The 13,616-nt window shown below is 37.2% G+C and overlaps 1 protein-coding gene across 1 annotated transcript in view; it reads left to right on the top strand.

The window, feature by feature from the left end:
* Window positions 1-13,616, top strand: part of NFIA (nuclear factor I A) — a 362,772-nt gene that overhangs the window by 5,156 nt on the left and 344,000 nt on the right. Inside the window, exon 2 of the mRNA XM_029946438.1 lies at window positions 4,142-4,673. Within this exon, the coding sequence (XP_029802298.1) occupies window positions 4,142-4,673 (532 nt within the window). The remainder of the gene's footprint in view (window positions 1-4,141; window positions 4,674-13,616) is intronic.

Raw genomic sequence — 13,616 nt, 5'->3', positions numbered from 1 at the left:
AAAAAAAAAGTGTGAGCTTTCATACTGTTTTGGTACATTGCAATCTGACCATTAATCACCTATGTGAAGTTGTACGCTTCATATAAAATGTTTATTTACCACTCCCAGAAAAAACCTGCTACCACTTATTGCTTTCATTTAGCAGGAGATAACGGTTTAACCAGAATACTTTATGAAAGGGAAAAAAGTATCAATATTTTTTTTCTTTTCCTTTCTAGATTCTAGATTTATTTCTCACATGACATGCTTTCTTATTCCAATATCTAACAGTAATAATACCCGCTATTTGATCTCAGAAGACTCTTAAAAATGCATCTTTTATGTTGAAATGGTCTGTTTGGGATTTAGGCCTAGCCTTAGTAATGGATAGCAGTTGCTTGTAGTTATTGTAGAAGTTTTTTATTTTTCCCTAGCAAACTTCCAAAGTTCCTATTTTAGGAACTGGTGGAAGTATGGAAGGAAACTTTTCCAACCACTTCTGGCAAGGTTCACAATTGCATATGGATAAGATGCAAAGTGTCAGAGAATTTGAGTGAGTTATGACTTCAGTGAAAGCGCGGAGTTCGAAGCCTGAAGTTCTTGCTGGCCAAAGTTGCCACCCAGCGAGCGTGTGGACAGTACCAGGGTGCTGCAAGAGTGGGGAGTGACCTGGGCAGACCCACCAGCGTCTTCTCAAGTGAACTCTTGAAAGATACATTTATATTTGGGGTTGGTTCGTATATGAGAATACCTGTGTCTCTGTGCAGGCCCGGGGCAGTCAGGTACCTGGCAAAGCTGGCGTCTCTTGGCTTATGAGCTATTATCACATTAAGAAAGTTTTATTTTGTTTCTTTGTTGTTTTTTTTTTTTTAACATATTTGGCAGTGTGATTGATACATTCACCAGGCCTTCTGGGAACACTACTAAAAGAAACATTTAATGTAACAGTTTGTGAAGCAAAGGTACACTAAATAGTGAATGGGAGCCATAGATTTTTGAATTATTCTTTAAAAAATTGATTTACAATTTTATCCAGCTTGCTGGAACACTTATAAAAGCTTTGGAGCCAGTTTTAGAAAGACAAACTTAGGTAGTTTATTGGTCATTAAAGAACGTCCAGTCAGCACAGTGATAAAAGTACTCTAAATGAAAGAATGAACTCCATGCATGCGTGTGTGCAATTTTTAAAACTTTATCAAGAAAATGTCAGACATCTTCTCTTAAACCATACACGCGTGTCGTAACCACATCACTTACCTGGCCATAGAATGATAGCCCAGTAGAAATTTATAGATGAACCTTTAAAAAGTAGTTCCAGAAATATCAGCATTCAGTGGTTCTTAAACTTGGCTTACTTACAAACAGATCAACGTTTAAGATGCTGATTCAAAGTCCTACCGCTTTTGAAACAGGTTTCCAGGTTTGTTTTCATTGGTGGCCTCTAACTTTCTCGCTGAGTACGTATGTAAGATATTCTTTATTTTCTCTTGAATATTTTGAAATATTACATAGCGTATGGCAGTATGTGCAGCAACATGATTTATAAGGGCATACTGTTTTTCTAAAATTAATTTAAGCTGTGCCTCGACATTTCCTACAAGTTAACGATACCCTTTACTCTTGATGAGCTAGAGTATTTCTGATCCTGATTTGAGAGAGATAACTAGCACTTTACTAGTACATGAGAGTAAAGTTCTACAAAATATTGTGCACTTTTATTGGCAAATTCTTGAAACCTTAGGGGAGTAATAAGTCGTAAATACTTTTGATGCAAAATTGGGGACTTCGATTGTTCTTAATGCCTAGACACCGTTGGCCTCGTTCGAGGGTTTTTATGATGAGATATATAGGCATTTGGTTGGCAGGTAAGCAAAATCCTTTTGAACACGAATGAACGCAGCTCACAGTTCTGTGAGAAGCCTACTAGAAGGAGTGTCTTCCTACTCTTAAAGGCCATATCAGAATTTTTTTTTAAATGTGTATTGTCATTAATAAAGCATTTGAATAAGATAACATTTTAACGTAAATGTAGATTGTTTGGAGTGTAGTTATACTTTGCTTTAGAAAATGGGGCTGAGATTTTTAAAATGAAATCCTCCTTTTGGTGAAAGCTCACTTTGTAGCTAAGGCAGACTCCAGGAGTTTTTTGCATGCTACCACAGAGCCTTGGTCCCTAGCATGTCCTGTGCATATAAGAAAATCAGTCAGTGTGAAGGACTGTTTTCAACCCCAATTTTATGTATTTTAGAGCATTTCAAGGATGAGCTCAGAATTCAGTCATATTTAAATGCTTTGCGGTTTGGTGTATATCTTATAAACCATGACCTGAAAAATGCTCCCCCCACCCCATTTCTCTCTTTCAAAGTATGGCAATAAGAAAGATTTTCAAATGTCAGAAATTTAAAAATGTTTATGGTAGAGAAGAATATTTCTTGTATTTTTCTCTGTTCCCTCTCCACTTGAAGGCACACATGTTACAAAAGCTGACTTCTCTTTTGGATATTTATTGAAAAGGAACAGTTTTCAAAGCTAAACTTGAAGTGCAGAGCCTAGAGTTGGTTCATAGAGGAAAAAGATAAATGTCAATTAGTGAAATGACTTATTATGTATTACATTAATATATACTTACTTTAAAAAACAGTCATACATAGTGTTTACATGATTGATTATAATTTATAATATTTTAACAGACTTAATAAAATATTTCCCCAATTTTAACCCCTCGTTTACATTTGAACCTTTAAAAATTTAGTAATTTCTTTATAGTAATAATATTTTGGACATTATAGTTACTTGTAGCTCCAAAGTATATATTTAGATGGATATTACAAACTGAAAAAGAATGCATTTTATAATATTTATCTGTCCTACACCCTTCTTTAAAGAGTCATCAAATATCTCTTTGGTTTTCTTATCCTCCTTCATTTGAAAGTAAATAATTTATCTTTTGGGGGTTTGTGTGATGGAGCGAAGTTATGTAAGATCAGTGTGGGTTGGTTAATCAAAAGTTAGATGTCCTCAGAAAGCTTTGTGGAGGTTACTGTTTAATTTTTCTTTAATTTTATATTTATATTTCCTAAGAAAATATCAAGTAAAAGAAACATTTTCATAAGACAGTCAGAAAAATGTGAATGTCTTAAATTGAATTTTGTTTTCAAATTACTTGAGTTTTAAGAGGCAACCGTGGAGGGTTTTCCTGGAGTCTCGTAAACATTAAATGTACCAGGTTCTCTATTTCCTTGTGAGAAAAAGCCTGAAATGTTATTTTCGAAAATTAAATAATGGTTCTCTTTTTTAGGGACGATTATTACTGAAGGCATTTTACAAAATTAACTGTATTTAGTTGCAACCTTGTTGTCACAATGACGCATTCTATTTACTATCTGGCATGTACGCTTTTCTTTGTTTTTCTCCCCCCCCCTTTTTTTCTTTTTGTTTCATTCCCACAGTATCAGCAAGTATGTCTTGGAAATAGATCTTTTCTTTCAGCCTGAAGAATATCAAATTCATGTCTTCTTTTGCAGATGCCAAATTTTTCTAAGTTTTTGACGAAAAAAATCATATGTAACTGTAATGCTTAAGAAGGAATTAAGTTGTTACCAAAATGACTAAGAAACAGATTAGAGTCTACATGCAGTATTTTTAGAGGGAAAGTCTTTGTTTTCATTGATCGTGGAGATGATTTTTGCTCCTAGACTTCCATAAACATCGACTGGCATCTAAATGTTTAGGATTTGCCAATCTGGCGGCCGAGCCCTGGCTGTACTACAAGTAGTGAGGTCAAGGCTGGAGCAAAATTAGATGTGCCTTTCTTGAAATAGGGTTAAGATTATACATCGTTAGAAGCATTTCAATAGACTTCCCTTACTATCTAAAGGATTTGGGACCTAAGCCCAGCAATAGGACCTGGTGCCCTTTGGTGAACATATCAAAACATTTTTAAATTTTTAGCAGTTTTTTTCACCGAGATTGTGAGAAATGATCCTGATAGTCCGCCCCCCGCGACTCCCCATAAGCATCCCATCCTCTGTATAATTTTGGTAAGGTAATGCTTGAGTCGACTTTCAAGTGAACCAAGCATTTTTTTTTAATGACCATCTGAAAAAAGTAGTTTCCTTTTGTCTCCATCATAGTTATATTTTTGTTTTGTTCCTCTCTCTAGGATGAGTTTCATCCTTTCATCGAAGCACTTCTGCCCCACGTCCGAGCCTTCGCCTACACATGGTTCAACCTGCAGGCCCGAAAACGAAAATACTTCAAAAAACATGAAAAGCGTATGTCGAAAGAAGAAGAGAGAGCTGTGAAGGATGAGTTGCTAAGCGAAAAACCAGAGGTCAAGCAGAAGTGGGCATCTCGACTTCTGGCCAAGTTACGGAAAGATATCCGCCCCGAGTACCGAGAGGATTTTGTTCTTACAGTTACAGGGAAAAAACCTCCGTGCTGTGTTCTTTCCAACCCAGACCAGAAAGGCAAGATGCGAAGAATTGACTGCCTTCGCCAGGCAGATAAAGTCTGGAGGTTGGACCTCGTTATGGTGATTTTATTTAAAGGTATTCCGCTCGAAAGTACTGACGGCGAGCGTCTTGTAAAGTCCCCGCAGTGCTCGAATCCTGGGCTCTGTGTGCAGCCTCATCACATAGGGGTTTCTGTTAAGGAACTCGATTTGTATTTGGCATACTTTGTGCATGCAGCAGGTAAGTGCAACGGTGAGCCGCTGTTCCGCTTTCTCGTGGGTTTCTTTTCTGCTGACCTCTGTATATGCGGGCCATTCCGGAACCCTCCAAGTGGCAGGCCACATACACAGAGACACGTGTGGTTGCAAAGGTGCACCCAAGTCAGAGCAGCCAGAAGCCCCGGTGTCTGAGGGGACGTCTTCACTCCGGTGGAAAAGCGTAGCTTTGAGAGAATTCTCCCCACGTTCCATTCTCTCGGCCAGTAGTGTTATTAGAGGTGTTGGTAGTTCTGTGATAGGTTTTGACCACGTTTTTTGAGGCTGGGTGAGAGAAGCCTCGTAACACCTTTCTCCTAAAGGGGCTGTTTTAAATGGCAGGTGATCTAGTTGCAAAGCCTTGAGTTTGGTGGTGAGGCAGGATTCTTAGTTGTTTCTCTTCTGGGAGTGTTTTTAACCTACTGGGGCCTCTTGAATCCCATGCTTATTAAGAAGATGTGGTAAGATTACTATCAAATTGCTGATCATTTGTGAAGGAAAACGAATCACATTAATACGCAAACTTAGTAGCTTTGTATTTAGGAATTCGCATTATTGTCTAAGATAGCTGAAGGAAAAACACACCAGCTCTTTACGCAGTTGATGGTAAGGTTAATCTTGAAAGTAACCGACCTGTGTAGTGCATGAATGCACTGAGAAATAGCCATTGATCATTGATTGAGTTGCTTTGATTGGTGATAAAATTCTTTATTGTTCCGAGGCTGTTTTCCAGGCATGTTTTACCTGTGTGTGTTATACCATTCTAGGGTAACATTCAGGATAAAACTATTGAGGGCTGACTAAAAGAATGCATTTTTTACTTTGTTGCTTTTGCCTCATTTTAGACAAAAGGTTCATTGTGTTATGTGAATGCTCAGGTCTTTTGTAACTTGTTGACTTTTTATATGTACATATCGGTCTTGCTGAATTTTACCTTCATGGCAGTTCCTTGAGCCAGATGAAAGAAGGAAGGTTGTGGAATCCTACCACTAGGCTCTTTTGGGGGTTCATATATTCATATGTTTTTCCCCCACAAAGGAGAGAGGTGTTACCTGTAAAACCAACACCGTACTATTTTGCAGAATGTTTTTAGTTCTAAAAACGCGTGCTGTTTTTTAAAGTCTGCTGATAGCCTGTTCTCTATTATTTTCCTCAATATATGTTTTAGAAAGAGAACTTTTGTTACCCATCTGTCCCTACATAAGAAACTGGAGAAATTAACTTTGCAAGCATGTCACATTGTCATTTGCATTCTGTTGGCAGGGGATAGATGAGTATTTTAGAGGATGTGATCTGTAAGTGTTTCAAATATTTGGGTTTTGGAGAATGTGTACTTAATTGTAAGAAGCGCCTGTTGCTTTAGCCAGTTCTGGATTCTTTAGCCAGTTCTGGAAAACAAAAAGGCAACACCTTTCCAGTGACCTCAGGACGGGAGCAGGAACAAGTATCCTTTTCATAATCCCCCTTTCACCCTATTGTTACTTTGTTCTCTCTATTGAAAAAGCAGAGTTAAATTTTTAAACAATTTATTTGCGTCCGTAAGTGGAGATTCTGATAGGGAAAGGCAAGATGTAAAGGAAAAAAAAGGATGCATATTACAAGTGCTTTCAGGGAGCACTCTTTAAGATCTTGGGTTTAATCTTTTCGATATTTAGAAAACTAAATAATTTATAAATCGCCGCCAGTGCTTTAACTGGCCAGCATAGAGAAATAAGGGTGCCAACAGGTGACACACCCATGGCCTGGGCTTCCTCATGAGGTACATGGAGGTGAAGCGCCGGTGGCGTTCCTGTCGGCGTGAGAAGCAGCGTTCTAGGTGTTAGATATAAACAGTTCCCTTAGATTTAAAGAGCTGCAAGCTCTCCAGCTCTTGCCGTTGCAGCGTTCTCTCTCGTTGTTGACCGTCCCTTACTGTGCCGTGGCTGCAAAGCCTTGAGCTAACTCGGTCTCTGGTTGTCTCCGTACCTGGAGGACGGTGTGGGTAACGTTGACAGGTAGAAGGTTGCTTAGCAGAGTTTGCATCCTTATTGCTTATGAAAGATTTATTGACAGCAACGTGGATCGGACTACCTCTCGGTTTGGTTTTCCTGATGTATCCCAGAATCCCTTGTTAGGCCTGAATGGCAGCCAAGTGTTAGGCCATTGGCTTCCACGGAGCGCAGTAATGGCTGCTTCTCTGTGCACGCAACCGGACGGCTGCAGAAGAAAATATTAAGGGCCTTTTGTCTGACAATAGTTCGGTTTTGATTTAAGAGATTTAGAGACCTGTTATTTGTGGAAGGGAAGCTAGTTGCCAATACAAATACGAGGTAGATCGGTCAACTTACATACAACTGATTTGACAAGCATCTGTTATAATACTGAAGATTTGTAAACACTAAACAATGTTTTTACCTCTTTAAAAGTTTTGAGAACTTGCCAGTATTGGCAGGAGGCAGAGACTCTGAAACGTGCTTCAAGAAACATGCCAAAACCATTGTGGCCTTTTCACCTATAGTGCATTTTTTTTCCCACTCTCTTGTAAAATGTTGGATTTTTTTCCCTTCCAAAATACCATTTCCCTCCCCACCTAGCTCCCAAGGTAAGATTTTTTTCTTTCCTTTCTAAAAAAGCAGTATACAATAATTATTGCTTCATGCCTCAGCCTTTTCTTTGGTTGGAAGTTGAAATCTTAGAGCACACATATAAATATTGGAAGCTAGCGCAGAATCAATCATTTGTTAAAAGTGGAGGTGATTTATTCTAAGACTTATTGAGATGCTAAAATGCAACACATAAACGACATTCCAGGTTTTTCCCCCTTCTAAATCCAGTGGCATTAGAACTGTGTGAATTTTGCGGCTGATAAACAGTAACAAATGTAATGAAATCGGAGTGATTCCATAAGCCTGAGGATTTCATCTCGTTAAAAGTATAAAAGAGTAAAACCATTTTATGCCTTTAATTTGGTCTTTATTTGAGTCGTCCTTCCATATGTATCATATGACAACTTGGAGATATTAGGGAATTGTGGCAAATGGCTTTCTTTGTGGGCGTGTAACAGTAAAGCTAATTTATGACCAGTCTTTACCAGATGATCTGTATCAGAATCTACAATATACCCGGCACGTGGCAAGGTCACAATTTAAGTTGTTAAGGTCATAACCTTAGCCACCAGGCATTTGACCTTTTAGATAAAGTTAACCTTTGTTCATTAGTAGGCACTCAACCGAGAACTTTCTGGAGAGTTTTTTTTTTTTTTTAAACTGCGTCTGTATAACTTCTGGTAATGTAATCAGATTCTAGAAGGATTCTCAAGTTAGTTAAATTTTGTTAAGAGGTTAGACTTTTTAAGGACTCCTTTCTTCGATAGGGGTAAGTTGCTGTATCTAAACTATAGAATGATAGTGTCACAATTTATTTTTTGATAGCGATTACCTGCTGTGAGGTGGAATGAAAGCTCTGAGGGAGCTGCGTGGAGATATTTAAAAAGTAAAATTAAATAAATAGAATTATATATAAATCAGTTAAGTTAAGGCCTTTGCTAATTTTCAAGTGGCATAAGACCCAAAAGCTAAATCTCAAGGAGGATCTTCACTTTTTGCAGATGCAGAATTTCCAAACATTTGGAAGTATTTTTAGTGGCCTTAAAATTTGCTTTGAAAGACTAATAAATGACCAGGATTTGTCAGGTAATTACTGTAATTGTTGATGAGCCAGTGACAGAGCAAACTGAATCTGTCGCGATGTCCTAACACCAGTAGGGCTAGTTTTAAGGTAGAAGGTGACCAGTTTTGCACAGTACTGTTTTAGGATGGCAGCTACTGGCTGGTTCCAAGCTGCCCCTGTTACTCCCCTTGCTTAGTTTTGCTTGGCCCAGGAAGAGTGACGGTCCCGACAGACACTCTCTGAAAGAGCCGTTTGCGGAGTCTTGGAAGTCTGGTGCCTGTTCTGTAAACCTGTATGGCCAGTATTACTGATGACCGCGTTACCTGTACCATATTGTTCATTTAGTCATGCCCTTGCGAATGCTCCCGTTAAATCATTAACATTCTGCTAGTTTTGCTCTGATGTGCCACGTATTGTCCCTTCTCAACAAAGAGAGAGAGACTCTCATTCAGGTGCATTTTAGTTTTATTTTGGCTTCGTGATTGCCATTCCTTCATATAGTAATAGAGAAAGCCGTGATATGCAGATAGACCAGATGGTCATGTTGACAGATTGAGAATGCACTTCCTACTGCTTCAGAGCAGGTGTAAGATTGGGAGTGTCTGTGTATGAGCGTGTGTGTGCTTCGTGTGCATGTGTGTGCACATTCAGGCTGCACACGGAGTGCTCTTTAGAGCCCTGCAAACGATTTTTTTTTTTTTAAAGCTGTTACTTTAACTTACAGTATAGCTATATGGGTAAGGTTCGCAGTGCCTATAGAGTAATGATTGTAAACATTTTTAAGTGACTAATGTTAGGTTGTTACAATTTATAATTTTATGCTGAATTAGTTACAGTAATTTCTTAATTTTTAGGTAACTTACTGCATTCGTTTATGGCAGTAGTGCATATCTAAAATATGTGCAATATATTTTGTTAGCAGGCATGTGTATGTGTATTTATGTTCAACTTTAGGGCTACGCATTATGTAATTACACTTTTCCAAAACCTCAGTGAACTCCTTAGTAGAAGGGTGTGCAGCTTGTTCCTGTGATTTATAATAACAAACCATATTCAGAAAAAGAAGAAGTAAGACTAATGCACGATGACATTTAAAATCAAAAGAGTAAGTAGCACACTGTCTCAAACTCTAACCATCACCTTAAGCTAAACTCAGGCATATGGTATGTGTACCATTTTAGAAAATTTCAGTTATCTTTTTGTCTTTTAATTCTTCCAAGGAAATAGCACTAACCATCAACAAACCTGAGATAAATATGGTTTTTATATCCTTGAGTGTTTGGGTAGCTTGAGGGTAGTAACAATATCCTTTGTCTAGAATGTAGTGAAAAAGATGGAAACTCAAAGGCAGAGAGGGTATAGGAACAGGGAGGAAATGTTCTGGAGTAAACTTAGGAACAGAGGGCAGCTCATTTATGGCTAAGAGGTTTGAATGTTGGTAAGAAATTTCCCAATGCTGCTGGCTTAGATTTGCCTTGTCTTCTTTTCCACCCAGTGATGAATAGCATTAATTTAAACCTATTTAGGGCTAGTGTGGGAGAAACCACAGCCTTTGTTGTGGTCACTGCTGTACACAGTAGGACTGGGTGTTTGGCTTGGTTAAGGCCTCACGCTGCTTCCAGAGGATGCGGAAGATGGCCTGTCAGTTTTTTAAAACTTGTACAGAAGCAGCAACAGTTCTAATTGCTCGCAAATGTTACTATAGATTACTGAAAGCAATTCTGGGGTTAGAATAGAAGAAAAAACATGAAATACGGATTGAATTCACTGAAAGTGCCAAACATTGGTTTATTACCATCTTGGCAATAATTTCCCCATAGTTATTTAGAGGTTAAATCTTGTTTCTAAATATAAATTGTAAATCCTTGCGAGGTAAGAGGTGTGGGGTATGGAGAAGGAAGAAGTCAGGAAGAGGAGGAAAAGAATGAATGAACTGGCATGCTTTGTTAAGAGACACAAAACTGTGAACTTAATCACAAATGGAGATGCTCTCAAAAATGTTTTGGTTTAACTAATGACTGTAAAAGGATCCCGAGCACCAAGATATTAAGCAAGGTGTCAAGTGGAGACTTTTATAATCCATCTTCCTGCGTGTTTGGGTATAGTTTGTTTCAGACTTAGAGACTATTTGGGCTTTTGGAGTTCCTATTCAGATTTTTAGAAAAGAAAAGTTTTGCGAAAACTCTTTATCTTTGAAGGAGGGTCCAGTAAGGGACACTGCGACTTGCATAAACTTGGAAAAGGGGCTATTGAGATGCTTATGATTATTACCATCTTGCTTTTTAAGGCGTAGATAAGTTACGTGTTATCAAAATTTTGGCTGTTGCTTAGGCAACTATAAGATACAAATTATTGATCCAAACTTTAGAGTCCCTCTGAACTTACCAGAAGTCTCTAGCTGCTGCGAAGACAGAAACAACTTTTACCCTAGGTTTCCCCCAAAATATTAGAAAACAATGCTCCATGTGTGGTTCTGATCATTCCATAGTGTAAAAGTATATTTTATTTATACTTTACAGCATTAGCTCTCCTATGAATAGTCTAGTTAAATAAACATGGCTTATGAGGCAAAGAAAGAAGTCCACAAATGACAAATTGCGGCAACCACATGGAGAGGATATTTTTGCCATTCTGTTTGTAAAGGCAGCGGAATAGATAAAATTGAGAGAAAGAAGTTCTCTTTTTTTGATACATATCTTGGCCTGTGTTGATCTTCTTTAACGCATAATACATTGCTAATCCCAAACCTAGAAATGATCAGTGTGATCATAGTAGCTAGAGATTGAAGTAAAATAGCTTTAGTGTCCTTTGAGACCTTTAAACTTCTCTTTCTGTCTTTCACAGGCTTTTCTACTAGTAAATATTTTGGACCTAGATCAGTTGAAAATAAAGAAAAGGAGATAGTGGAAGAAAGGAAGGCAGGAAGGCAAATAACTTTTATTGAGTTGTCTATTTTGCGGCAAACATTATCCTAAGTTTTCCAATACATGATAGTTTTCTCTTTTTTTTTCTTTCTTTCTTCCTTTCTCTTTTTTAAAAAAATCATGGTATTATTGCAAATAAATATGCATTCTTCATTTGCGCAGGTAAAAATAAGTCTCAGACTGTCCGACTGACACTTGTGTAGTAAGATTAAAACCAAAGCCTTCTGATTCCAAATCCACTGACTGCTCTTTCACTTACAGTCAAGATCCATTCTGTATCCCTCTCTCTCTCCTGTTGTCTGGGGTTGGATGTCATTTAAATGGTATCCTGCACCTGTCTTGAATCAGAGAGAAAGAGAAAAGTCAAAATCCAGACCCTTCCCCTGGAGTTATTTTACTGTGGAGTCCAGTTCTGAGGCACAGAATAAGCCCATACTTGGTTAGGAGAGGGAGAAAGTGTTCTTATGCTTTTGTGAGTGTTAGGGTAAAAAATCTGGAGCGACTTATTCTTTCTTGTTTTTAGAATGTTGAAGTTCAGTGAATAGAAGCATTATAACCCAGGTTTAAGATTGTTTCCTCCCCCCTTTTTCTAAGATAGATGAATTGGCTCTAGGTGTTTTAGGAAGCCACTGAGAATTACAGCAAGCATTAGTTTAAAAATCAGAATCGCATATAATATTTTACTAGATAGATTTTGTACATATTTTCTTTTGTGCACAAAAGGTATATTTCTAACTTCTCTTAATGATTACAGAAAAATATTTAAATTTACATTACTCTAAACAGATCCTTTGATTATGGCCTTGAGGATGATTATTTAAAAGAAAACAAAAATTGTTTTATTTGCTTATATTGTTTTTTAATTTAAAAGAGAAAGAAAAATTGAAAATAGGAACAAGGTTCATCTTAATGCCCTTAAATGACTGATTAATTGATGGATTTATTTAATACCCTTATTTTCATATATTTAAACTTAGGCAAGACTAGTTCTTAATGACTTCAGTGTAAAAATCCAAAGCCTCATTCAATGTGAATTTTCTAACTATAAATAGAAAAAAAGACCAGTAATTATAATTCATACTACATTCATTTTATGTCTATTAATTTTTGTAAGGTTTATTTAAAAAATAAGCTGCAGAACTGAATTTATATTGAATAAAATAGAAATGGAGCTTTCTTTTTAAGTTACTTTTTTGGAAATGCTAATAAATTAGAAGTTAGGGTTGTTCCGAGTCACTGTCAGTTACGCCAGAAAGACAAAACTGAAGTATGTAAATAAAAGTATAAATCGGAAAGAAGAGGATTGAAATAAAAAAATAAGATTCACACCCCATTGTTCCTTACTGCTTCCCTTTTGATGTCTCTGATGAATGTTTATGGTGGTCCCAGTAACCAGTGAGTTTCCAGCCTAAATAGTTTTCAGAGCATATATATTCATAGAAATATTTTAATGGCTATTTTCATAGGTTAAAAATGTGAGATGAAATAAAAGTAATGATAAAACATATCTTTAAAAACGAATACAATTTTAAAATTTGTATGTATGTCTTTCGCATCTGCCATTGTCAGGCTGTTGTCTTTGTTGCTATGGTTTGGGTGATTTTATTTCCTTTTGTAATTTTGCCAGCCCATGATTGGATAGTGCAACATGTTCGTGCTGTTGGGGAAGATGTAGCTGTGGCGAGTTAAATAGCTTGATCCGAGTGGTAATTCTTGGTATGGAAAGGTACTTATTTGTCAGTGGATAATAGGAACTCGTGCCGCAATATCAGTTATTTAATTTTCAAAAGAAGGGACATATTATTTACTATAGGAAGCTCAGAACTCTCTCTTCTGTTATGTGCCAGCCTCTTGCCCTATTGGAAGCATCTCGAATTCTGTGTATTTTAATCTTAAAGGGATTATTTAATTTTAAACTCCTACATGCAGTGAGTATTCTACATGCAGGGTCCCATCATTGTCACTTTCAAATATTCCATTGCCTTTCAAAGGAGCTGACATTACAAGTCCTTAGGTTGACAAATTCTCATCAACTTTTGTGAAAAATTTGGCTGCAGAAGGAGTAAAGTCAAAAGAGGGCCATAGACAGATGGATTTCAGTGTTAAGATGACATCAAGCCCTTCTTCGTGGCATTTTTAAACATTCCAAATGAGTGAGGAATGAAGATGCTTAAAGAGCTCACTATAGAATGAGTAATTAAGATACTATGTATGTGCATGTAAACCTTTGTAGCACCCTATTCAACGGAGCTGTGTGGGCTCAGACACAATGGCAGATTAGCAGGAAAATCATCAATATCTTTTATGCCGAACACAATTCATAAATAGTATTAGATATTAAAGATGTTGACGGAAAA

This window comes from Suricata suricatta, chromosome 8, assembly GCF_006229205.1.
Source record: "Suricata suricatta isolate VVHF042 chromosome 8, meerkat_22Aug2017_6uvM2_HiC, whole genome shotgun sequence".
Classification (NCBI taxonomy): domain Eukaryota; kingdom Metazoa; phylum Chordata; class Mammalia; order Carnivora; family Herpestidae; genus Suricata; species Suricata suricatta.
Note: the sequence above shows the minus strand (reverse complement) of the source record. Positions and strands in the feature narration are given on the sequence as shown.